This window comes from Ranitomeya variabilis, chromosome 4 (genome assembly GCF_051348905.1).
Source record: "Ranitomeya variabilis isolate aRanVar5 chromosome 4, aRanVar5.hap1, whole genome shotgun sequence".
NCBI lineage: Eukaryota > Metazoa > Chordata > Amphibia > Anura > Dendrobatidae > Ranitomeya > Ranitomeya variabilis.
The window spans coordinates 633,471,805-633,498,678 of NC_135235.1; the positions used below are offsets into that span (position 1 = coordinate 633,471,805).

Below are 26,874 nucleotides of genomic sequence, written 5' to 3' on the forward strand. Positions count from 1 at the left end.
AAAAAGTACTTTTTTTTCACAAAAAAATTATTTTAGCCTCAATTTTTTCGTTTTCACATGGGCAACAGGATAAAATGGATCCTAAAATTTGTTGGGCAATTTCTCCTGAGTACACCGATACCTCACATGTGGGGGTAAACCACTGTTTCGGCACACGGCAAGGCTCGAAAGGGAAGGAGCGCCATTTGACTTTTTGAATGAAAAATTAGCTCCAATCGTTAGCGGACACCATGTCGCGTTTGGAGAGCCCCTGTGTGCCTATACATTGGAGCTCCCCCACAAGTGACTCCATTTTGGAAACTAGACCCCTCAAGGAACTTATCTAGATGCATAGTGAACACTTTGAACCCCCAAGTGCTTCACAAATTGATCCGTAAAAATGAAAAAGTAATGCGTTTTACCTGCGGATTTGCCGTGGATTTCCTGAGATTTTTGTACGGATTTCACCTGCGGTTTTACACCTGCAGATTCCTATTGAGCAGGTGTAAAACGCTGCGGAATCCGCACAAAGAATTGACAAGCTGCGGAAAATACAACTCAGCGTTTCCGCACGGTATTTTCCACACCATGAGCACAGCAGATTTGCTTTTCCATAGGTTTACATGGTTCTGTACACCGCACGGAAAACTGCTGCAAATCCGCAGCCAAATCCGCACCGAGTGCACATACCTTAATTCCAACCCTAATTCTAACCCTAACTCTAATACTAACCCTAACCCTAGTTCTAACCCTAACTCTAGTTCTAACCATAACCCTAGTTCTAACCCTAACCCTAATTGCAACCCTTACCCTAGTTTTAACCCTAAGGCTTCTTTCACACTTGCGTCGTGTGACGTATGTCGCAATCCGTCATTTTGGGGAAAAAACGGATCCTGCAAATGTGCCCGCAGGAAGCGTTTTTTCCCATAGACTTGTACTGACGACGGATCGCGACGTATGGCCACACGTCGCATCCATCGTGCACTGGATCCGTCGTGTTTTGGTGGACCGCCATCACGAAAAAACGTTCAAGGGAACATTTTTTCATACGTCGCGTCCGCCATTTTCTACGGCGCATGCGCAGCCGGAACTCCGCCCCCTCCTCCCCGGACTTCAGAATGGGCAGCGGATGAGTTGAAAAACGTGCGTCGGTTCGTCTCGCCGACGCTTAGCGACGGAGCCGTACTGACACAAGTGTGAAAGAAGCCTAACCCTAACCCTAGTTCTAACCCTAACCCTAGTTCTAACCCTAACCCTAGTGGAAAAATTTAAATATAATTTCTTTATTTTATAATGTTCCCTACCTATGGGGGTGATAAAGGGGGGGCTATTTACTATTTTTTTATTTTGATCACTGTGATAGGATGTATCACAGTGATCAAAATGAATGAACGAATCTGCCGGCCGGCAGATTCGGCAGGCACACTGTGCATGCGCCCGCCATTTTGCAAGATGGTGGCGCTCATCCTGGAAGCCGGATGGACAACGGGAGGGACCCCAGGACTCGGTAAGTATGGGGGGGTGGGATCGGACAGCGGGTGGGCGCCGGACAGGATGGTGGGGCAGAGGGGAGAGGAGTGCAGTGGGGACAGAACGGAGGGGTAGGAAAGGCTGACAGCGGCGCCAGATCGCCACTGTCAGTCGGTGGGGGGCAGATTGGGGTCTCCAGCCATGGCCAATGATATTGCAGCATCGGCCATGGCTGGATTGTAATATTTCATCAATTTTTCATTGATTGGCTGCTTCACTTTCAACAGCCAATCAGAGCGATCATAGCCACAGGGGGGCGAAGCCACCCCCCCCCTGGGCTGAAGTACCACTCCCCCTGTTCCTGTAGGTCAGGTGAAATTAGAGTTAACCCTTTCACCCAGCCTGCAGGAACGCGATCATTCTGTGACACAGCATATGCGTCACAGGTCGGATTGGCACCGACTTTCATGACCCATACGCTGTGTCACAGGTTGGGAAGGGGTTAAAATTAGCATCTGTCATATCAGCTCTCAGGGTGAAGAATTTCTCCTTTATTTGTGCTGATAAAATGATTAAGAGAAATTACATTTACATTCTGAATCACCATCTCTCAACCATACTATGGAATATTTTATACACTATTTACACAAATACCAGCTCTCCCTCAATTCCACAGGTTGAAGGCAAAGTTTTAACAGTTAAATAATAAATGAATATAGTTAAAAACAAAGTTTTATAAGTACATTTCTAGTAATGATTGGTAACAAGTTTGAAAATGGGTTATCGTGCACCTCTCTGATCCACATGATCTGATATCAGGCATTGTTAGATGCTTCTGTAAATGATCAGGGCAACTATCCAGATAACTGTTTCTTATCTGGTCTCATTCAGTGTCAAACTGCTAATGTCAGCAAATCATGTGGCCAATATGGAGCCTGTGAGCCTACTCTATATACCAATTATGGAAAATCTTTTGGCAGCCATACGCACCATCCCTGATATACATGAAATCAAGACTGCAAGGAGAGAATACAAATGTGCATCATTTGCTGATCATCTCCTAATCTACAGTTATGTGAAAAAAAGTGTTTGCCTCCTTCCTTATTTCCTATTCTTTGCATGTTTGTCACACTTAAAATGTTTCAGATCACCAAAAAAATGTAAATATTAAAGAAAGATGACACAAGTAAACACATAATGCAAAAGGGTTTTTTTTTATTAAGGGAAAAAGAAATCCAAACCTACAGGGCCCTGTGTGAAAAAGTGATTGCCCCCCTACCTTTAAAACATAACTGTGGTTTATCACATCTTTGGGAAGCGGAGTTCAAATTCCCTAGTCACACCCAGGCCTGATTACTGCCACACCTGTTATCAATCAAGAAAGCACTTTAAGAGGACATTTAATAAAACCTGCCTGACAAAGTGAAGTAGACGAGAAGTTCCTGAAAACCTAGACATAATCCCAAGGAAATTATGGAACAAATGATAAAAAAAGTAATTGAGATCTATCAGTCTGGAGAAGGGTATAATGCCATTTCTCAAACTTTGGGAATCCAGTGAAACACAGTGAGAGCCATTCTGCACAAATGGCAAAAACATGGAACTGTGGTGAACCTTTCCCTGACCAAAATTACCCCAAAAGTGCAGGGACAACATATCCAAGAGGACACAAAAGAACCTACAACAATATCCAAAGAACTGCAGGTCATTTGCCTCAGTTATGGTCACTTTTCATGACTCCACCATAAGAAAGAGACTGGACAAAAATGGTCTGCATGGCAGAGGTCCAAGATGAAAACCAATGCTGAGCAATAATAGCATAAAGGGTTATTGCCAGAAAACATTTTGATGATCCTCAAGACTTGTGGGAGACTACTCTGTGAACTGACGAGACAAAAGTTGAACATTTTGGAAGATGTATGTCCTATTACCAACTGTAAAACATGATGGTGGTAGTGTGATGGTTTGGGGCTGTTGGACCTGGAAGAGTTGCTTTGGTAAATAGAACCATGAATTCTGCTGTCTACCAAAAAATCCTTAAGGAGAATGTCCGGCCATCTGAAAGGGTTAAATAATTTTACACCCAGGAGCTCTGCTAATGCAGCTGTGCTCCTGTCTGTAAAACTTGGTGAATGGATGGAATGCAGGGGAATGTACTGTAGTTACCTTGAGTCGCAGTGATGCGCCCCCTGCTGGATGAACTCATATGAACTCGAGCCTGGGAACTTTTCAGAATATTTTCTCACGCTCGAGTTCATGAGTTCATCCAGCAGAGGGCACATCACCGCGACTCGAGGTAACTACAGTACATTCCCCTGCATTCCATTCATTCACCAAGTTTTACAGACAGGAGCACAGCTGCATTAGCAGAGCTCCTGGGTGTAAAATGATTTAACCCCTTCAGATGGATTTACAGCGTGGGACAAGACTGAACGACGGAAGGTATGGAATAGTTATTTGTTTTTTTTAACTTTGTTTCAGGTGACAAGGGTCTTCAGGTGGATTAAGAGTATAATAAAATATTAAAACACCATGTGTCTTTATTTCATTAAAATACTTTTTAATAATGTGTTTTATTAACCATTTCGTTACTATTGGATTAATAATGGATAGGTGTCATAATGGACGCCTCTCCATTATTAACCTGGCTTAATGTCACCTTACAATAGCAAGGTGACATTAACCCTTCATTACCCCATATCCCACTGCTACACGGGAGTGGGAAGAGAGAGGCTAAGTGCCAGAATAGGCGTATCTTACAGATGTGCCTTTTCTGGGGTGGCTGGGGGCAGATGTTTTTAGCCAGGGGGGGTCCTATAACCATGGTCCCTCTCTAGGCTATTAATATCTGCCCTCAGTCACTGGCTTTCCCACTCTGGCAGAGAAAATTGCGCGGGAGCCCAGGCCAATTTTTTCCGGGATTTAACCCTTTAATTTAATAGCTAGAGCCCCCAAATTTTACAGACACTTCTTACATTAGTAAAGAGGAGTATGTAATAAAAGAAGGGATATGAGATGGTTTACTGTATGTAAACCATGTCTCATATCCTGTCGGGTTTGTGAAGGAGATAGGAAAAGCCGGCAACTGAATTATCGGCTTTTCTGCTATCTAGCGCTGAATTGAATATAAATAATAATAAATATATATATATATGTGTCTCACTGACATATATATATATCTATACTATGTGTACACATTTATTCTACCTATTCTATCAGTATGATTTTACTGTACACCGCACTGAATTGCCGGCTTTTCTATAGAACACCGGTGCGTATTTCTCGCAAGTCACACGCATGGTCCGTGTGTAATCCGTAATTTTCTCGCCCCCATACTTTCATTGGCGGATTTTTTACGCAATACGCTGACAAACGCAGCATGCTGCGATTTTCTATGGCCGTACAAGACCGTATAATACGGATACGTGATATACGGCAGATAGGAGCTGCCCCATAGAGAATCATTGGGCCGTGTGCAATGTGTATTTTCTGCGCTCATATGTCTGTAAAACTCGCTAGTGTGACGCCGGCCTTTGGTGATCTGAAACATTTAAGTGTGACAAATATATAAAACAATAAGAAATCAGGAACGGGGCAAACACTTTTTCACACAACTGTATATTACCAATCCACATATCTGGCTCCTGATTAAATTGAGAAATGGAGAGAATTTTCCTTGGTTGGCATAGTCAATGTTCTTAAGATAACAATCTACCTAGCCTGCTACTGTATACCTGCTGCAATCCATCCTGAGTATATACATTCCCCTTTTTGGGTTAAAATTGAAAACGGTTTTAGTTGTTTTATTTGGCAATCAAATATCCTGTCCAAAAAAATGCTACGGGTGTCATTTACCCGATTGCCGTTGATATTATCTAGCATCAGCCCTTGCAGCAATCCTTGATTTGTTGCATTGAATTAAGAAAATACTTTGGGTCCGCACTACACACAATATTTGCTTGGTGTTGGCATCCTCTTTTCAATGGACTTGGCACCTCATGTTGCTTAATAATAATTCAGTATTATACATAATCAGGCAGACACCGAAGACTATGAATACACCAAGTGTGAGGGAAGTTTTGGTTGATAAGAGGGGACCATTGGTGCCAATAACAGATCACTCTAGGTTTCCACTTGACGCTTCTGCAAATTCCTTACTAGCCAGATCCAAAAAGAAGTCTTTACGTATACACCAAATAGCTCCATTTGCCGCTTTCTACTATCCTAGGTGACTGTCCTTAGAAGATAAGTCATAATTTTGAATACATACAGGCTATGTGCACACTTTCCGGATTTTTTGCGTTTTTTGCGTGTTTTTTATGCGTTTTTTCGCTGCAAAAACGCTTAAAAAACGCATACATTAAGCATCCCATCATTTTGAATGTATTTAGCAATTTTTGTGGAAAAATACACAGCATGTTTATTAATTTTGCGGATTTATCACGGATTTCCCGTTAGTTAATGCATTGGGAAGCTCCCGAAAACACACAAAAAATCTGCATAAAAAACGCTAATAAAACGGGTGCGGATTTTCTGCAGAAAATCTCCAGTTTTGTTCAGGAAATTTCTGCATAAAATCCTGACGTGTGCACACACCCACAACCTCAGCATACAGTGGGTAAAAAAAGTATTTAGTCAGCCACCAATTGTGCAAGTTCTCCCACTTAAAAAGATGAGAGAGGCCTGTAATTGGCCTCATAGGTAGACCACAACTATGAGAGCCAAAATTGAGAAAACAAATCCAGAAAAATCACCTTGTCTAGTTTGGCAAGATTTATTTTTCAAATTATGGTGGAAAATAAGTATTTGGTCATTAACAAAAATTCATGTCAATATTTTGTTATATATCCTTTGTTGGCAAGGTTGGCACACACTGTTGGTGGTATGTTGGCCCATTCCTCCATGCAGATCTCCTCTAGAGCAGTGATATTTTGGGCCTGTCGCTGGGCAACACGAACTTCCAACTCCCTCCAAAGGTTTTCTATGGGGTTGAGATCTGGAGACTGGCTAAGCCACTCCAGGACCTTCATATGCTTCTTACGAAGCCACTCCTTTGTTGCCCTGGCGGTGTGCTTGAGATCATTATCATGCTGAAAGACCTATCCACGTTTCATCTTCAATGCCCTTGCTGATGGAAGGAGGTTTGCACTCAAAATCTCAAGATACATGGTCACATTCATTATTTCATGTACACGGATCAGTCATCCTGGTCCCTTTGCAGAGAAACAGCCCCTAAGCACAATGTTGCCACCCCCATTCTTCACAGTAGGTATGGTGTTCTTTGGATCCCACTCCGCATGCTGTCTCCTCCAAACACGATGAGTTTTGTTTCTACCAAAGAGTTCTACTCTGGTTTCATCAGACCATATGACATTCTCCCAAAACTCTTCTGGATAATCGAAATACTCTCTAGCAAACTTCTTCTGGATAATCGAAATACTCTCTAGCAAACTTCAGATGGACCCGGACATGTACTGGCTTAAGAATGGGGACACATTTGGCACTGCAGGATCTGAGTCCCTGGTGGCGTAGTGTGTTACTGATGGTAACCTTTGTTATGGTGGTCCCAGTTCTATGCAGGTCATTCACTAGGTCCCCCAGTGTGGTTCTGGGATTTTTGCTCACCGTTCTTGTGATCATTTTGACCCTACAAGATGAGATCTTGAGTGGAGCCCCAGATCGAGTGAGATTATCAGTGGTCTTGTATGTCTTCCATTTTCTTACTATTGCTCCAACAGTTGATTTCATCACACCAAGCTTCTTCCCTATTGCAGATTCAGTCTTCCCAGCCTGGTGCAGGGCTACAATTTTGTTTCTGGTGTCCTTTGACAGTTCTTTGGTCTTCAACATAGTGGAGTTTGGAGTGTGAGTGTTTGTGGACAGGTGTCTTTTATAATGATAACAAGTTCAAACAGGTGTCATTGCTACAGGTAATGAGTGGAGGACAGAGGAGCATCTTAAAGAAGTTACAGGTCTGTGAAGCCAGAAATCTTGCATGTTTTTAGGTGACCAAATACTTATTTTCCATCATAATTTGAAAAATAAATCTTGCCAAATCAGACAAGGTGATTTTTTGGATTTGTTTTCTCAATTTTGACTCTAATAGTTGTGGTCTATCTATGATGTCGATTACAGGCCTCTCTCATCTTTTTAAGTGGGAGAACTTGCACGACTGGTGGCCGACTAAACACTTTTTTCCCCGCTGTATTTACTCTTCAATGGACAGTCGTCCGGAATTTTTAAGCCATTTAATATTTTTGGAAATGTTGTGTCGCCACTCTATGCCCTCCACATTCCATCTCTGATATATAAAAATTGTTGACACACCCAGATCTAGAAAACCTTTGTCCATTTTGCAAGGCTTGAGAAACTGTGCTCCTAAACACATTTAAGAATCACCAGTGGGACAAATGCTTTTTCCTCTCCTACAAATCGGTTATGGCCAGTAAATTACAAGGTGCAAGCTATACAATTGTTTCAAGGTGGTACCGGGTCCCCAACGCTTTGCATAAATAGTTCCCTGAGATATCTAGTCTATGTTGTTGTTACGGGGTGCATGGGGAGACAATGTCACATTTATAGTGGTCTTGACCGCCTCTAGAAATATTCTAGGACTTGGTCATCAGAGTTATTAAGGAGTTGACAAGCGTATCAGCACCTAGGACACCAGAGGCTATAATGTTATACATGTATTCTATGCCCAAACAGGTGTATAAAAAAATCACTATTAAAAGGCATCTACTTAAGGCTGGTTTCAGACTTGCATATTGGAGTGCTGCGGATGGCAGCATACTTCCTCCCTGAAACCCCGCCTACTTACGATCGGGGTTCCGCAGGGCTCAGTCCTAGGCCCCCTCCTCTTCTCTCTATACACTGCCCCTATTGGACAAACAATCAGCAGATTTGAATTCCAGTATCATCTCTATGCTGACGACACCCAATTATACACTTCTTCCCCTGAAATCACCCCTACCCTAATTCAAAATACCAAGGATTGTCTGCTGTCTCTAACATCATGTCCTCCCTCTATCTGAAACTAAATCTCTCCAAAATGGAACATCTTGTGTTTCTCCCTTCTACTAACCTCACTCTACTCAACATCGAAATTACCCTGGAGGGTTCAACCATAACTCCCAAGCAGCATGCCCACTGTCTTGAGGTCATATTCGACACCAAACTTTCCTTTACTCCCTATATTCGATCACTCACTCGCTCTCGTCACCTGCATCTTAAAAACATCTCCAGAATCCGACCTTTTCTCACCTTTGAAACTGCTAAGACTCTTACTGTCGCTCTTATTCATTCTCGTCTGGACTACTGCAACTCTCTTCTGATCGGTCTCCCTCTTACCACACTTTCTCCCCTCCAATCCATCTTCAATGCGGAAGCCAGGGTCATATTTCTGTCCAGCCGCTTCACCGATGCCTCCATCTTGTGCCAGTCATTACACTGGCTACCCATTCGCTACAGGGTCCAGTATTAACTAATCTCTCTCACCCACAAAGCTCTCCACAGTTCTGAGCCGCCTTATATCTCCTCTCTCATCTCTATTGCCCTACACGTGCCCTCCGTTCTACAAATGACCTAAGACTAACATCCCCCGTAATCCGAACCTCGCACCTCTGTCTCCAAGACTTCTCTCGTGCTGCGCCAGCTCTCTGGAATGCACTTCCCCAGATGATCAGACTGATACCTAGCCCCGACCTATTCAAGTGCGCTTTGAAAACCCATCTCTTCAAACAAGCCTACCACATCAACTACTCAGTAAACTAACTTTGCCCTGTTCCCTCCTTCCAAATATTATTCTGAATCTGCACCCTACTTTTCATCTGTCTCCACACCCTCCATGCACATAACTGCACTTGATACTTGACTATTGCTCTTAAACACACGGGCTGATGACCGGATCATGCAGCTTTATATGAAAATCCCTATTTATTATAATTGCCAGACCTGAAATAACAAGCACTTTTCACCTATTGTGTCCCCCCATTTCCTTGTAGATTGTAAGCTTGCGAGCAGGGACATCTCCCCTAATGTCACTGTTTAAGTTGTCTTAACTTGTATTGAATTTATTGTCTGTACATGTCCCCGCTTAATTGTAAAGTGCTGCGGAATATGTTGGCGCTATATAAATAAAAATTATTAGTATTATTATTACTTCTCCTTGCGTCCTGTGGTGCCATGCATACCTATCATTAGGTACACAGGGATGTACGCTGTTTGCGGATGCCTCCGCATGCGCCGTTTGGATGCTGCACCTAACTGTGCTGAATGCGACATGTTGCATTTTCTTGTGGTCAGCGCAGCGTCCAAACGGTGCATGCAGAGGAATCCACAAACAGCGTACATTCCTGCATACCCAATGATAAAGATAGGTACGCAGGGCACCGCAGGACGCAAGAAGTAGGTGGAGCATAGGCGGAGCATAGGCGGGGTTTCAGGGAGGAAGTACGTTGACATCCACAGCACTCCCATACGCAAGTCTGAAGCCAGCCTTAGATAGCTAAAACAATAATACCACTTCACTGGAATTCAGTACCCCTCCATTCTTTAGAAGAATGGTTCGTAGAGATGGCTAGGACCCATGCTGTGGAAAAGCTCATAGCTCAAACACAAGAAGACTATTACAACCCCTACTAAATGGTTTCACTGGGAAAACTTTTCCGATTTACCACTTTAGCAAACTAGGCTAAGGTGCCTTAAAGTTTGTCTCTTCTTTGCACTCCTATAGACCAACAAATTGTTGAATACCTTTTCCAGTCTATCGACGTGCTTACACCGTGATTGTAATCCAATCTACTCTATTAAATGATAACTACCCATGGATCCCCTTGACTTTTCCTTCTCATCTTTGAAGTGTCTTGTTAATCCATAGACTATATTGATTTCTTGATTATCCCTCTTTATTGATATGCTTTGATTCCTTATGTAATTGAGTCCATATATCGTTTTTTTCTGTTCTTCCACTTCCAGACTTCGATTTTCTGTTTATTGTAATATTATACGGTTACAAAAAAAAAACAACTTTTAATTTGAAAGAAAAAGAAAATGGCTATTTTCCTTTGTGAGTTTTTAGATGTGTAACAAGATTTGTTTTCCGGTTAAAACATTTTCCACATTCTGAACATGAAAATGGCTTCTCCCCTGTGTGTATTATCTGATGTCTAACAAGACCCGATTTCTCTCTAAAACATTTCCCACATTCTGAACATGAAAATGGTTTCTCTCCTGTGTGAATTCGCTGATGTACAACCAGACTTGATTTCTCGGTAAAACATTTCTCACATTCTGAACAAGCAAATGGTTTCTCATCTGTATGAATTCTCTGATGCATCATAAAATGTGATTTTTGTGTAAAACATTTCCCGCATTCTGAACAAGAAAATGGCTTCTCCCCTGTGTGAATTCTCTGATGCTTTGAAAGTTTGTATTTATCACTATATTGTTTGTCACATTCTGAGCATGAAAATGGCTTCTCCCCTGTGTGAGTTTTCAGATGTGCAAAAAGATTTCTTTCCCGATTAAAACATTTCCCACATTCTGAACATGAAAATGGCTTCTCCCCTGTGTGAAGTCTCTGATGTATAACAAGACTTGATTTCTCTGTAAAACATTTCCCACATTCTGAACATGAAAATGGCTTATCTCCTGTGTGAGTTTTCAGATGTGAAACAAGATTTTTTTTCCGATTAAAACATTTCCCACATTCTGAACATGAAAATGGCTTTGCCCCTGTGTGAATTCTCTGATGTACAACAAGACTTGATTTCTCTGTAAAACATTTCCCACATTCTGAACAGGCAAAGGGCTTCTCCCCTGTGTGAATTCTCTGATGTACAACAAGACTTGATTTCAGTGAAAAACATTTTCCACATTCTGAACATGAAAATGGCTTCTCCCCTGTGTGTATTACCAGATGTCTATCAAGATGTGATTTCTTTGTAAAACCTTTCCCACATACTGAACATGGAACTGGTCTCTCCCCTGTGTGTACCATCTGATGTCTTACAAGACATGATTTGTGTGTAAAACATTTTCCACATTCCGAACATGAAAAAGGTTTCTCCCCAATGTGAGCTGTTTCATGATCAAGAGCCCTTTTGTGACTTTTGCTTTGCACATTTGTCTTTGATGAAGCAGAAACAAGGACTGGTTGAAAAGGATCAGGTGACAGATTTTTTCTCATAACATCTTGAGGTGTATCTGGTATAATGTCATGTTCTTCATAAGTATCAGGTGTCATATGAAAATTATCTGCAGAAAAGTCTGAGAATATCAGACATCCCTCAGTGCTCCTGGTAATGTCACCTGCCAAGAATAAAAATGATTTTATTATTTTTTAGATGCATTGCATTGGAATTATAATACTAGTTATATTATTATATACTTTATAACATGTCTGTACAAACTGGACAGTAGGCCACAAAGAGGGACTGAGATCACAGTGTTAGGCCACCAGGTTATGTACTTACAAATGTTCACTACTCTATTATAGCCAATTTTCAGGTCATGATTCCCTGTGTGTGTCATGAACCTGTTCCAGTTACACATTTAGGAGAGACTCATGAAAGGGATCTGTAATAAGTTTTATTAGGAGATTCCTTCTCATATATTCTCTGACAGATACTAGTGCTATAGCACAGAGTAAAGCACATTGGAGGAGAATTCCTTTGTCTAACTTAGATTCTTGTGGTCAGACTATGGTGACATTCAATACACATAATAGGTATAATTAACCATACTACTGTAAGCGACAAAGATATAGGGCTAGGTCTTATATGTTATACTAAGCCACCTTTTGGTGCTATTAGCCCTAGGTAATTATCTGTATATAGCTATATACGGTAGTTTTGCACATTGCATTTTCACCTTTAGTGTGGGTTTCTTAGTTTATCTTTTAAATGAAACTTAAATTAGAATCTGTCACCTCATTTTTCACATATAAGCTGCGGCCACCGCCATTAGGGGATTATCTACAGCATTCGGTAATGCTGTAAATAAGCCTCCAATGTAACCTGAAAGGTAAAAAAACCCAAATTAGAGTATACTCACCCAGGGGCGGTCCGCTGCATTTCTGGTCCTATGGGTGTCGCAGGTCCGGGGCCTCCCATCTTCATACGATGACGTCCTCTTCCTTGCTTCCTGTAGCGGCTCCAGCTCCGACGTACCTTGTCAGCCCTGTTGAGGGCAGAGCAAAGTACTGCAGTGGGGAGGCGCCGGGAAAGGTCAGAGAGGCCTGGCACCTGCGCACTGCAGTACTTTATGCAGTGCAGAGAATTACGCCTGCGCCAGAGCGACAGAAGCAGGGCAGAGAATTACGCCTGCGCCGGACCTGCAACACCCATCGGACCCGAACCGCCCCTGGATAAGTATATTCTAACTTGTTTTTCTTAGCTTTCAGGATACATTGGGGGCTTATCTACAGCATTAAAGAATACTGTAGATAAGCCCCTAATGGCGGTGGCCGCAGCTTATATGCGAAAAATGAGGTGACAGATTCCCTTTAATAAAAGTTTTTTTTGTTAGCCTTTTAGTGTTACCCTTCCATAAATCTATTCATATAAGTCTGTTTTACATTATACTACTAAGAATAGTGTCTTAACCCCTTCCCGACCTCTGACGTATTAGGTATGTACAGGAACAGCGTGTTCAATTAACATCACAGCTGACACCTGGCTTTCATTGACAGGAACGATGCCTGCACCGCTTCCTGCAGCCTAATCCCCTAAACATCAATCGCAGCATTTAAAAGGTAGGAAGAGGGATAGAGCTCCCTCTCCCCTCCAATAAGCACCCCCGCAATGTCATCGTGAGGTCCTGATAGTTGCCGCCATGAGCAGAGATCATCATGACGACATCCGGGTCATGATGGCAAAAAAAAATATGGCTACTAATTACATATATATATATCATATATATATATTATATATATATATATATATATATATATATATATATATATACTCTCTATATATATATATACACACACACACACACACACGGCCAAAATTATTGGCACCCCTTGTTTAATGACAGAAAAACCCACAACAGTGACAGAAATAACTTGAATCTGACAAAAGTAATAATAAATAAAAAAATCTATGAAAATGAACAAATGAAAGTCAGACATTGCTTTTCAACCATGCTTCCACTGAATTTAAATTTAAAAAGAAACCTCATGAAATAGGCCTGGACAGAAATGATGATTCCCTTAACATAGTAACATAGTATTTAAAGTTAAAGAGAGACTTTAAGTCCATCTAGTTCAACCCATAGCCTAACATGTTGATCCTAAGAAAGGCAAAAAAAAAACATGCGGCAAACAGTAAGCTCCACATTGGGGAAAATAATTCCTTCCCGACTCCACATCGGCAATCAGACTAGTTTTCTGGATCAACGCTCTAACAAGCAATCTAGTGTATATGACCGGTAACACTATATTTTACAAGAAAGGCATCCAGTCTCTTTTAGTAATTAATCTCTCATTACAACATCATACGGCAGAGAGTTCTATAGTCTCACTGCTCTTACAGTAAAGAATCCGCATCTGTTATTATGGTTAAACCTTCTTTCCTCCAGATGTAGAGGACGCCCCCTTGTCCCCGTCTCAGGTCTAAGAGTAAAAAGATCATTAGAAAGGTCATTGTACTGTCCCCTCATATATTTATACATTATATTAAGATCACCCCTAAGCCTTTGTTTTTCCAAACTAAATAACTCCAAGTGTCATAACGTCTTGGTATTGCAGACCCCCAGGTGCTCTACCATGGTGGCTCTTCTCTGCACCCACTCTAGTTCAGATATGTCTTAACTTAATGTTTTGTTGCACAACCTTTTGAGGCAATCACTGTAATCAAACGATTCCTGTAACTGTCAACGAGACTTCTGCACCTCTCGACAGATATTTTGGCCCACTCCTCAAGAGCAAACTGCTCCAGTTGTCTCGTGTTTGAAGGTTGCCTTTTCCAGACAGCATGTTTCAGCTCTTTCCAAAGATGCTCAATAGGATTTAGGTCATGGCTCATACAGTAGAAGGCCACTTCAGAATAGTCCAAAGTTTTCCTCTTAGCCATTCTTGGGTGTTTATAGCTGTGTGTTTTGGGTCATTATCCTGTTGCAAGACCCATGACCTGAGACTGAGACCAAGCTTTCTGACACTGGGCAACACATTTCTCTCCAGAATCCCTTGATAGTCTTGAGATTTCATTGTACTCTGCACAGATTGTAAACACCCTGTGCCAGATGCAGCAAAGCAGCCCCAGAACATAACAGAGCCTCATCCATGTTTCACAGTAGGGACAGTGTTTTTTTCTTGATATGCTTCATTTTTCCATCTGAGAACATAGAGCTGATGTGCCTGCCTTGACAAAAAGTTAAATTTTTGCCTCATCTGTCCCTAGGATATACTCCCAGAAGTTTTGTGGCTTGTCAAACGTGTAGTGTGGCAAATTCCAGTCTGGCTTTCTTATGATTGATTTTTTTCAACAATGGTGTCCTCCTTGGTCGTCTCCCATGAAGTCCACTTTGGCTCATACGACGGATGGTGCTATCTGACACTCATATTCCTTGAGCTTTAAGTTCACCTTTAATCTGTTTAGAAGATTTTCTGGGCTCTTTTGTTACCATTCATATTATCTGTCTCTTTGATTTGTCACCAATTTTCCTCCTGCGGTCACGTCCACGGAGGTTGGCTACAGTCCCATGGATCTTAAATTTCTGAATAATATGTGCAACTGTAGTCACAGGAACTTTAACATGTTTGTCTATAATTTCCTTTCTAGTCTCCTGAGACAACTCTTTCCTTCGCTTCCTCTGGCCCAGGTTCAGTGTGATACACACCATGTCACCAAACAGCACAGTGAGTATCTGTAGCCCTATATACAGGCCCACTCACTGATTCCAAAATTGTAGACACCTGTAATGCTAACTAGTGGACACACCTTGAATTAACATGTCCCTTTTGTCACATTATTTTCAGGGGTACCATAATTTATGTCCAGGCCTATTTCATGAGTTTTATTCTTTTAAAAATTCTGTGGAAGCACGATTGAAAAGCAATGTCTGACTTTCATTTGTTCATTTTCATAGATCTTTTATTTATCATTACTTTTTGTCAGATTAAAGTTATTTCTGAAAAATACTCTAAATACGCTAAACAGCACAGATACAAGCCTCAAAACTTCTGGAACAAGGTAATTTGGAGTGACTGAGACCAAAATTTAACTTTTTGGTAACAACCATAAATGTTACATTTGGAGAGAGGTCAACAAGGCCTACGATGAAAGGAACACCATTCCTACTGTAAAGCACGGAGGTGGATCATTGATGTTTTGGGGGGGTGTGACCAACAAAGGCACAGGAAACTTGGTCAAAGTTGAAGGAAAGATGAATGCAGCACGTTATCAGCAACTACTGGAGGCAAATTTGCAATCATCAGCCTGGAAGCTGCACATGGGACATACTTGGACGTTCCAACATGACAACGATCCAAAACACAAGGCCAAGTCGACCTGTCATTAGCTACAGCAAAACAAAGTGAAGGTTCTGCAGTGGCCATCTCAGTCTCCAGACCTCTATGTTATTGAGCCACTCTGGGGAGATCTCAAGCACGCAGTTCATACTAGACAGCCCAGGAATTTACAGGAACTGGAGGCTTTTTGCCAAGAAGAGTGGGTAGCTTTACCATCTGAGAAAATAAAGAACCTCATCCACAAGTACCACAAAAGACTTCAAGCTGTCATTGATATTAGAGGGGACAATACACGGTATGAAGAAATGGGGTATGCAAACTTTTGATCAGGGTCATTTAAATGTTTTGGGTTGTCATTATGATTTAAAAAGAGTAAACACAGTAGTTTGACAATAAATTATTATACAGATTATACTCACCCAGGGGAGGTCCCAGTCCTGTTTGCTGTCCTGTCCGGGGCCTCCCAACTTTTTACGATGACGTCCTCTTCTTGTCTTCACGCTGCGGCCCTGCGCAGGCGTACTTTGTCTGCCCTGTTGAGGGCAGAGCAAAGTACTGCAGTGCGCAGGCGCCGGGAAAGGTTAGAGAGGCCCGGCACCTGCGCACTGCAGTACTTTGCTCTGCCCTCAACAGGGCAAACAAATTACGCCTGCGCCGGAGCCGCAGCGTGAAGACAAGAAGAGGACGTCATCCTATGAAGATGGGAGGCCCCGGTGTTGTGAATTTGGATTCTGGGCTCCCCCGGTGGCTACTGGTGGAATTGAACTTGTGTCATCATCTTCTCTGTTCACCTGTTCCCATCAAGATGTGGGAGTCGCTATATAACCTTGCTTCTCTGTTAGTTGCTTGCCGGTCAACAATGTTATCAGAAGCCTCTCTGTGCATGTTCCTGCTCCTAGACAACTACTAGATAAGTTGGACTTTTGTCCATGTTTGTTTTTGCATTTTTGTTCCAGTTCACAGCTGTTGTTTCGTTACTGTGTCTGGAAAGCTCTTGTGATCAGGAATTGCCACTCTGGTATTATGAGTTAATGCCAGAGTCTTAAAGTAATTTCTGGATGGTGTTTTGATAGGGTTTTCAGCTGACCATGAAAGTGTCCTTTCTGTCTTCTACTATCTAGTAAGTGGACCTCAAATTTGCTAAACCTATTTTCATGCTGCGTTTGTTATTTCATCTTAAATCACCGCCAATACATGTGGGGGGCCTCTGTCTCCTTTCGGGGTATTTCTCTAGAGGTGAGCTAGGACTAATATTTTCCTCTGCTAGCATTATTTAGTCCTCCGGCTGGCGCTGGGCATCTAGGGATAAAACGTAGGAATGCTACCCGGCCACTGCTAGTTGTTGCGGTAGGTTTAGTTCATGGTCAGTTCAGTTTCCATCTTCCAAGAGCTAGTTCTTGTATATGCTATGTTCTCTTGCCATTGAGAACATGACAGTTTGACCGGCCCACTAAAGGGTTAAAATCCTTGGCTGAGAAAGGAGAGAAATAAGAAGTCTGCTGAGATTTTTTTTTTTTTTTCCCTCTAGTTTTGAGTGTGCTCTTAATTGGACCTCTTGCCAGTCTGTCTATGCTGCAGCCTTTTTTTTTTCTTTCTCTCCTTCTAATCTTTGAATGGCTCTGTGTTCACCTGTTTGTAATGGATCTTCAGAGTGTAACTGCAGGTTTGAATAATCTCGCCACGAAGGTACAAAATTTGCAAGATTTCGTTGTTCATGCACCTGTGTCTGAGCCGAGAATTCCTTTGCCGGAATTTTTCTCGGGGAATAGATCTGGTTTTCAGAATTTTAGAAATAATTGCAAATTATTTTTGTCCCTGAAGTCTCGCTCTGCCGGAGACCCTGCACAGCAGGTCAGGATTGTGATTTCCTTGCTCCGGGGCGACCCTCAAGACTGGGCTTTTTCATTGACACCAGGGAATCCTGCGTTGCTCAATGTGGATGCGTTTTTTCTGGCCTTGGGGTTGCTTTATGAGGAGCCTCATTTGGAGCTTCAGGCAGAAAAAACTTTGATGTCCCTATCTCAGGGGCAAGATGAAGCTGAAATTTACTGCCAAAGATTCCGTAAATGGTCTGTGCTTACTCAGTGGAATGAGTGCGCCCTGGCGGCGACTTTCAGAGAGGGTCTCTCTGATGCCATTAAGGATGTTATGGTGGGGTTCCCTGTGCCTGCGGGTCTGAATGAGTCCATGACAATGGCTATTCAGATCGATAGGCGTCTGCGGGAGCGCAAACCAGTGCACCATCTGGCGGTGTCCACTGAGAAGACGCCAGAAAGTATGCAGTGTGATAGAATTCTGTCCAGAAGCGAGCGGCAGAATTTTAGACGGAAAAATGGGTTGTGTTTCTATTGTGGTGATTCTACTCATGTTATATCAGCATGCTCTAAGCGCACTAAAAAGCTTGAGAAATCTGTTTCCATTGGCACTTTACAGTCTAAGTTTATTCTATCTGTGACCCTGATTTGCTCTTTGTCATCCATTACCACGGACGCCTATATCGACTCTGGCGCCGCTTTGAGTCTTATGGATTGGTCCTTTGCCAAACGCTGTGGGTATGATTTAGAGCCTTTGGAGACTCCTATTCCTCTGAAGGGGATTGACTCCACCCCATTGGCTAATAATAAACCACAATACTGGACACAAGTAACTATGCGTATTAATCCGGATCACCAGGAGATTATTCGCTTTCTGGTGCTGTATAATCTACATGATGTTTTGGTGCTAGGATTGCCATGGCTGCAATCTCACAACCCAGTCCTCGACTGGAGAGCTATGTCTGTGTTGAGCTGGGGATGTAAGGGGACTCATGGGGACGTACCTTTGGTTTCCATTTCATCATCTATTCCCTCTGAAATTCCTGAGTTCCTGTCTGACTATCGTGACGTCTTTGAAGAACCCAAGCTTGGTTCGCTACCTCCGCACCGAGAGTGCGATTGTGCCATAGATTTAATTCCGGGTAGTAAATACCCAAAGGGTCGTTTATTTAATCTGTCTGTGCCTGAACATGCTGCTATGCGAGAATATATAAAGGAGTCCTTGGAAAAGGGACATATTCGTCCATCGTCATCTCCCTTAGGAGCCGGTTTTTTCTTTGTGTCAAAAAAAGACGGCTCTTTGAGACCATGTATTGATTATCGGCTTTTGAATAAAATCACGGTTAAATATCAATACCCATTGCCGTTGCTGACTGATTTGTTTGCTCGCATAAAGGGGGCCAAGTGGTTCTCTAAGATTGATCTCCGTGGGGCGTATAATTTGGTGCGAATCAGGCAGGGGGATGAGTGGAAAACCGCATTTAATACGCCCGAGGGCCACTTTGAGTATTTGGTGATGCCTTTTGGTCTTTCAAATGCCCCTTCAGTCTTCCAGTCCTTTATGCATGACATTTTCCGCGATTATTTGGATAAATTTATGATTGTGTATCTGGATGATATTCTGATTTTTTCGGATGACTGGGACTCTCATGTCCAGCAAGTCAGGAGGGTTTTTCAGGTGTTGCGGTCTAATTCTTTGTGTGTGAAGGGTTCTAAGTGCGTTTTTGGGGTTCAGAGGATTTCCTTTTTGGGATATATTTTTTCTCCCTCTTCCATTGAGATGGATCCTGTCAAGGTTCAAGCTATTTGTGATTGGACGCAGCCCTCTTCTCTTAAGAGTCTTCAGAAATTTTTGGGCTTTGCTAACTTTTATCGTCGGTTTATTGCTGGTTTTTCGGATGTTGTTAAGCCATTGACCGATTTGACTAAGCAGGGTGCTGATGTTGCTGATTGGTCCCCTGATGCTGTGGAGGCCTTTCGGGAGCTTAAGCGCCGTTTTTCTTCTGCCCCTGTGTTGCGTCAGCCTGATGTTGCTCTTCCTTTTCAGGTTGAGGTCGACGCTTCTGAGATCGGAGCTGGGGCAGTGTTGTCGCAGAAAAGTTCCGACTGCTCCGTGATGAGGCCTTGTGCCTTCTTTTCCCGTAAATTTTCGCCCGCAGAGCGGAATTAAGATGTTGGGAATCGGGAGCTTTTGGCCATGAAGTGGGCTTTTGAGGAGTGGCGCCACTGGCTTGAGGGGGCCAGACATCAGGTGGTGGTATTGACTGACCACAAAAATTTGATTTATCTTGAGACCGCCAGGCGCCTGAATCCTAGACAGGCGCGCTGGTCATTATTTTTCTCTCGGTTTCATTTTGTGCTGTCATACCTACCGGGTTCTAAGAATATTAAGGCGGATGCCCTTTCTAGGAGTTTTGAGCCTGACTCGCCTGGTAGCTCTGAGCCCACAGGTATCCTTAAGGATGGAGTGATATTGTCAGCCGTTTCTCCAGACCTGCGGCGGGCCTTGCAGGAGTTTCAGGCGGATAGACCGGATCGTTGCCCACCTGATAGACTGTTTGTTCCTGATGATTGGACCAGTAGAGTCATCTCTGAGGTTCATTCTTCTGCGTTGGCAGGTCATCCTGGAATTTTTGGTACCAGGGATTTGGTGGCAAGGTCCTTCTGGTGGCCTTCCCTGTCACGAGATGTGCGAGGCTTTGTGCAGTCTTGTGACGTTTGTGCTCGGGCCAAGCCTTGTTGTTCTCGGGCAAGTGGATTATTGTTGCCCTTACCTATTCCTAAGAGGCCTTGGACGCACATCTCGATGGATTTTATTTCAGATCTGCCTGTTTCTCAGAAGATGTCTGTCATCTGGGTGGTGTGTGACCGTTTCTCTAAGATGGTCCATTTGGTTCCCCTGCCCAAGTTGCCTTCTTCTTCCGAGTTGGTTCCTCTGTTTTTTCAAAATGTTGTTCGTTTGCATGGTATTCCTGAGAATATCGTTTCTGACAGAGGAACCCAATTTGTGTCTAGATTTTGGCGGGCATTCTGTGCTAGGATGGGCATAGATTTGTCTTTTTCGTCTGCTTTCCATCCTCAGACTAATGGCCAGACCGAGCGGACTAATCAGACACTGGAGACATATCTGAGGTGTTTTGTGTCTGCTGACCAGGATGATTGGGTTGCTTTTTTGCCATTGGCGGAGTTCGCCCTCAATAATCGGGCCAGCTCTGCCACCTTGGTGTCCCCGTTTTTCTGTAATTCGGGGTTTCATCCTCGATTTTCCTCCGGTCAGGTGGAATCTTCGGATTGTCCTGGAGTAGATGCTGTGGTGGAGAGATTGCATCAGATTTGGGGGCATGTGGTGGACAATTTGAAGTTGTCCCAGGAGAAGACTCAGCTTTTTGCCAACCGCCGCCGTCGTGTTGGTCCTCGGCTTTGTGTTGGGGATTTGGTGTGGTTGTCTTCTCGTTTTGTCCCTATGAGGGTCTCTTCTCCTAAGTTTAAGCCTCGGTTCATCGGCCCGTATAAGATATTGGAGATTCTTAACCCTGTTTCCTTCCGTTTGGACCTCCCTGCATCCTTTTCTATTCATAACGTTTTTCATCGGTCATTATTGCGCAGGTATGAGGTACCGGTTGTGCCTTCCGTTGAGCCTCCTGCTCCGGTGTTGGTTGAGGGTGAGTTGGAGTACGTTGTGGAGAAAATCTTAGACTCCCGTGTTTCCAGACGGAAACTCCAGTATCTGGTCAAGTGGAAGGGATACGGCCAGGAGGATAATTCTTGGGTGACTGCATCTGATGTTCATGCCTCCGATCTGGTTCGTGCCTTTCATAGGGCCCATCCTGATCGCCCTGGTAGTTCTGGTGAGGGTTCGGTGCCCCCTCCTTGAGGGGGGGGTACTGTTGTGAATTTGGATTCTGGGCTCCCCCGGTGGCTACTGGTGGAATTGAACTTGTGTCATCATCTTCTCTGTTCACCTGTTCCCATCAAGATGTGGGAGTCGCTATATAACCTTGCTTCTCTGTTAGTTGCTTGCCGGTCAACAATGTTATCAGAAGCCTCTCTGTGCATGTTCCTGCTCCTAGACAACTACTAGATAAGTTGGACTTTTGTCCATGTTTGTTTTTGCATTTTTGTTCCAGTTCACAGCTGTTGTTTCGTTACTGTGTCTGGAAAGCTCTTGTGATCAGGAATTGCCACTCTGGTATTATGAGTTAATGCCAGAGTCTTAAAGTAATTTCTGGATGGTGTTTTGATAGGGTTTTCAGCTGACCATGAAAGTGTCCTTTCTGTCTTCTACTATCTAGTAAGTGGACCTCAAATTTGCTAAACCTATTTTCATGCTGCGTTTGTTATTTCATCTTAAATCACCGCCAATACATGTGGGGGGCCTCTGTCTCCTTTCGGGGTATTTCTCTAGAGGTGAGCTAGGACTAATATTTTCCTCTGCTAGCATTATTTAGTCCTCCGGCTGGCGCTGGGCATCTAGGGATAAAACGTAGGAATGCTACCCGGCCACTGCTAGTTGTTGCGGTAGGTTTAGTTCATGGTCAGTTCAGTTTCCATCTTCCAAGAGCTAGTTCTTGTATATGCTATGTTCTCTTGCCATTGAGAACATGACACCCCGGACAGGACCGTGACGCCCATCGGACCGGACCGCCCCCACAGGTGAGCATAATCTAACCTCTTTTTCTCATCTTTCAGGATACATCGGGGGCTTATCTACAGCATTACAGAATGTTGTAGATAAGCCGCTGATGCCGGTGGGGCTTAGCTCACCATCGATTTTGGGGGTGACAGGTTCCCTTTAATGGGTAAGGTAGCTGCAATTGACGAAAGAGAGAAGAAAACCGCTCAGTTGTCTCTGTAATGTGAATTGAGATAATCTGGAACACCCTTGTGAAACTGAAGGCCATGTGCACACATTGCTGAATTGCCGCGGCAATTCCGCAACTCCCTACCGCGGGTAAAACGCATGCGGAGTTGGCATGCGTATTCCCGCTAAACACTAGCGTTTTGCAAGCGTAATTAGCTTGCAGAATGCTAGCATTTTCCAAGCGATCTGTAGCATCGCTTGGAAAAATGATTGACAGGTTGGTCACACTTGTCAAACATAGTGTTTGACAAGTGTGACCAACTTTTTACTATTGATGTTGCCTATGCGGCATCAATAGTAAAAGATATAATGCTAAAAATGATTAAAAAAAAAAAAAAATCGTGATATTCTCACCTTTTGGCGGCCCCTCCAGCATTCCCGATCCTCGCGATGCTCCCGGCAACTCCCGTTCCCAGCGATGCCTTGCGAGTTGCGACAATGACCCCAGATGACGTAGCATCACGGGAGACCACTACGTCATCACAGGTCATTGTTGCAAGGCATCCCTGGGAAAGGGAGCTGCCGGGAGCATCACTAAGGCCTGGGCTGGATCCGGGGGCCGCCAGAAGGTGAGTATATAACTTTTTTATTTTAATTCTTTTTTAAGGGCCTGGAGGAGAGTCTCCTCTCCTCCACCCTGGGTACCATCTGCACATGATCCGCTTTCTTTGCGCATGGTGGGCATAGCCCTATGTGGAAAGTAAGCAGATCAATGCATTCTTATGTGTGAGGAATCGCTGCGATTACGCACAAAGAATGAGCATGCTGCGTATTTTTCCGTGATGCGATTTCGCCGTGGAAAAATACGCAGCATTAGCGCAGCATTAGCACAGCATTGCGGAATCCCACTGAATTCAATGGGTTGTGTTGTGTTTGCATTTTTGCGGCGAAAAAACGGGGCAAAAACGCATACAAACCGCAACATGTGCGCATAGCCAAAAGGTGTAAGGATGGTGTTGTGACTGAAGTGCTGGGAATCCACAAGGGAAGCAGCGTAGTTCAAGCTGCTGATGCCAGTGTCAGAGATGTAGGTGAGAAACTGACAAAGAGCCTAAAGAAAAGAACAGGAGGGGATAGGGATACTATTAGGAATTTAGCTTAGTGGAGAGAGGACACAGAGAATCCCCAGGACATTGGGAGACAAGTTCCAGACTGGGTAAGTGAATATGCATTCCAGCAGCACTTTTTATGTTTGCTGCTCAATAAATATACAAATAAAGAATGGAAAACTTATGTGAAACAATTACAAGAAAGTATCATAGTTAGCAAGGCCAAAAAAAGACAATTGTCCATCCAGTTCAGCCTATTTTCCATCAGAATAAATCCCCAAATCTACGTCCTTTTAAAGAACCTAATAACTGTAAGATACAATATTGTTACGCTCCAGGAAGACATCCAGGCCTCTCTTGATCCCCTCGACTGAGTTTGCCATCACCACCTCCTCAGGCAAGGAATTACAGATTCTCACTGCCCTAACAGTAAAGAATCCTCTTCTATGTTGGTGGAAAAAGCTTCTCTCCTCCGGACGCAGAGAATGCCCCCTTGTGACATCACCTTCCTTGGTAGTAAAAACAGATCCTTGGAGAGATATTTGTATTGTCCCCTTATATACTTATACATAGTTATTAGATTACCCCTCAGTCGTCTTTTTTCTAGACTAAATAATCCTAATTTTGCTCATCTCTCTGAGTATTGTAGTTCCCCCATCCCCTTAATAATTTTGTTGCCCTCCTTTGTACTAGCTCTAGTTCCATTATATCCTTCCTGAGCATCGGTGCCCAAAACTGTACACAGTACTCCATGTGCGGTCTATCCAGGGATTTGTACTGAGGCAGTATAATGCTCTCATCATGTGTATCCAGACCTCTTTTAATGCACCCCATGATCCTGTTTGCCTTGGCAGCTGCTGCCTGGCACTGGCTGCTCCAGGTAAGTTTATCATTAACTAGGATCCCCAAGTCCTTCTCCATGTCAGGTTTACCCAGTAGTTTCCTGTTCAGTGTGTAATGGTGATATTGATTCCTTCTTCCCATGTGTATAACCTTACATTTATCATTGTTAAACCGCATCCAGGTACGGACTGGGGCTGGAATTCAAGCTCTGGCAATGTGGCCCATGACCAGACGGGCCCTTCTGGCATTTGCCAGAATTGCCAGATGGCCAGTCCGGCCCTGGCCGCATCGGCCACCTTTTGGCCCAAGTTTCCAACTCATCCAGATCCATTTGTAGCAGAATACTATTTTCCCTTATATTGACTGCTTTATATAGTTTTGCATCATCTGCAAATATGGATATTTTACTGTGTAAACCGTATACCAGATCATTAATAAATATGTTGAAGAGAAAAGGTCCCAATACCGACCCCTGAGGTACCCCACTGGTCACAGTGACCCAGTTAGAGAATATACCATTTATAACCACCCTCTGCTTTCTATCACTAAGCCAGTTACTTACCCATTTACACACATTTTCCCCCAGACCCAGACCCAAAGTGTCCGTGATTTCATCCAAACCATTGGGAGTGAGTGTGGCAAGTTTATAGATCCAATAAATCTCCTTATGATTTAATTGTTCTATAAGGTTGTGCACATGTGTTAGAATCTCCACTATAGGAAGAATTCTTAAATGTTTAAATTCTTTGTTATGTGCAATAGTGCAATGTCGTGACAGACCATGTTTTAGAAAACCTTTTTGTATGTTGGATCTATGTTAATTTAACTCCTTTCTGCCATTGGACAGAATAGTACGTCTGATGGCAGATCCCCTAGACATGTCAGGACATGTCAGCTGTTTTGAATGGGGGTCAGCGGTGTGTTGGCATAACAACCAGAGGTTTCCTGGTGATCTCTATGGTTGTTGATGCCAGATTGCTGTGAGCGTCACACTCTGGTCGGCGCTCATAGCAGTGCTGTAATTCAGCTACATAGGAGCGATCTGAGCCAATCAGGCTATGCCAGCTTCTAGCCTCCCATGGAGGCTATTGAAAATATAAAACTTTAAATCACCCCCCTTTTGCCCCATTCAAAATAAAATAAAAAATCAAACCTACACATATTTGGTATCGCCACAATCAGAATCGCCCAATCAATTAAAAAAAAGGATTATCCGAATCGCTAAATGGCGTAGCAAGAAAAAAATAAATTATGTTTTTTTGGTCGCCGCTACATTGCATTAAAATGCAATGATGGGCGATTAAAAGAACGAATCTGCACCAAAATGGTATCATTAAAATGTCAGTTCGGCGCACAAAAAATGAGCCCTCAACCAATCCCAGATAATGAAAAATGGAGACGCTACGGGTTTTCTTTTTAAGTAAAGTTTGGCCTTTTTTTCACTACTTTGATAAAAAAAACTTAGACATATTTGCTGTCTATGAACTCATAATGACCTGGAGAATCATAATAGCAGGTCAGTTTTAGCATTTAGTGAACCTAGAAAAAAAGCCAAACAAAAAACCAGTGTGGGATTGCACTTTTTTTGCAATTTCACATCAGTTGGAATTTTTTTCCTGTTTTCTAGTACACGACATGGTAAAACCAATGATGTCGTTCAAAAGTACATCTCGTCCCGCAAAAAATAAACCCTCACATGGCCATTTTGATGGAAAAGTAACAAAGTTATGGCTCTGGGAAGGAGGGGAGCGAAAAACGAAAATGCAGAACTGAAAAAAGCTCCTGGGGTTAAGCGTTTGGTGAGGGGGTTTGGGTTGCCCTCTCCACATATAATTTTTGGCAACTAAAATAACATACACAACAAACAAGAATTACAAGACATAGGGCTTCTAATGTGAACAATCTCACACGATTGAGAAATGGTAAATTGTGATAAACCATCACGGCGCGGCAACACCAACAATTTTTATTTGCGCACTTGGTAACTTTGCTCACTTGATGGTTATTAATAGTGAGGCGATTATCCTTCTCTCCAATTTTCCTGGGGCCAGAACATTTTTTTAACGTGGGAGCTCTTCTGAAAGTAAGGGGAACATTTTTTGGTAGTAGTTTTGCTAAGATGGGATCATTCAATATAATATGCCAGTGATCCTGGATAGCTATATGTATAAATTATATTCAAAATTATTGTGTTTTACTGACTTTTTTTTTTTTAAAGTGATTCTTGTTCAATATTTCTAGAGTTATTGAGGGCGTGCCTAATGAGTTTTCTGGGGTATTTTTGTTGCACTTTTTTTTTTTTTTATAATATCTGCTTGGTGTAAAAAATCAGATTCTAAAGTGCAATTCCTCTTGATTCTCCCAAATTGATTTTGGGGCATATTG

General features: G+C 42.9%; 1 protein-coding gene across 2 annotated transcripts in view; it reads right to left on the reverse strand.

Annotated features, from left to right (window-relative positions):
* Positions 1-26,874, reverse strand: part of LOC143767225 (uncharacterized) — a 385,097-nt gene that overhangs the window by 314,999 nt on the left and 43,224 nt on the right. Inside the window, exon 11 of one of the 2 annotated variants that reach the window (XM_077255378.1) lies at positions 9,721-11,760. In XM_077255378.1, the coding sequence (XP_077111493.1) occupies positions 10,505-11,760 (1,256 nt within the window). In that variant the 3' untranslated portion in view covers positions 9,721-10,504. Of the gene's footprint in view, positions 11,761-26,874 lie in introns of those variants that run through there. The other variant, XM_077255379.1, reaches the window with a different exon arrangement.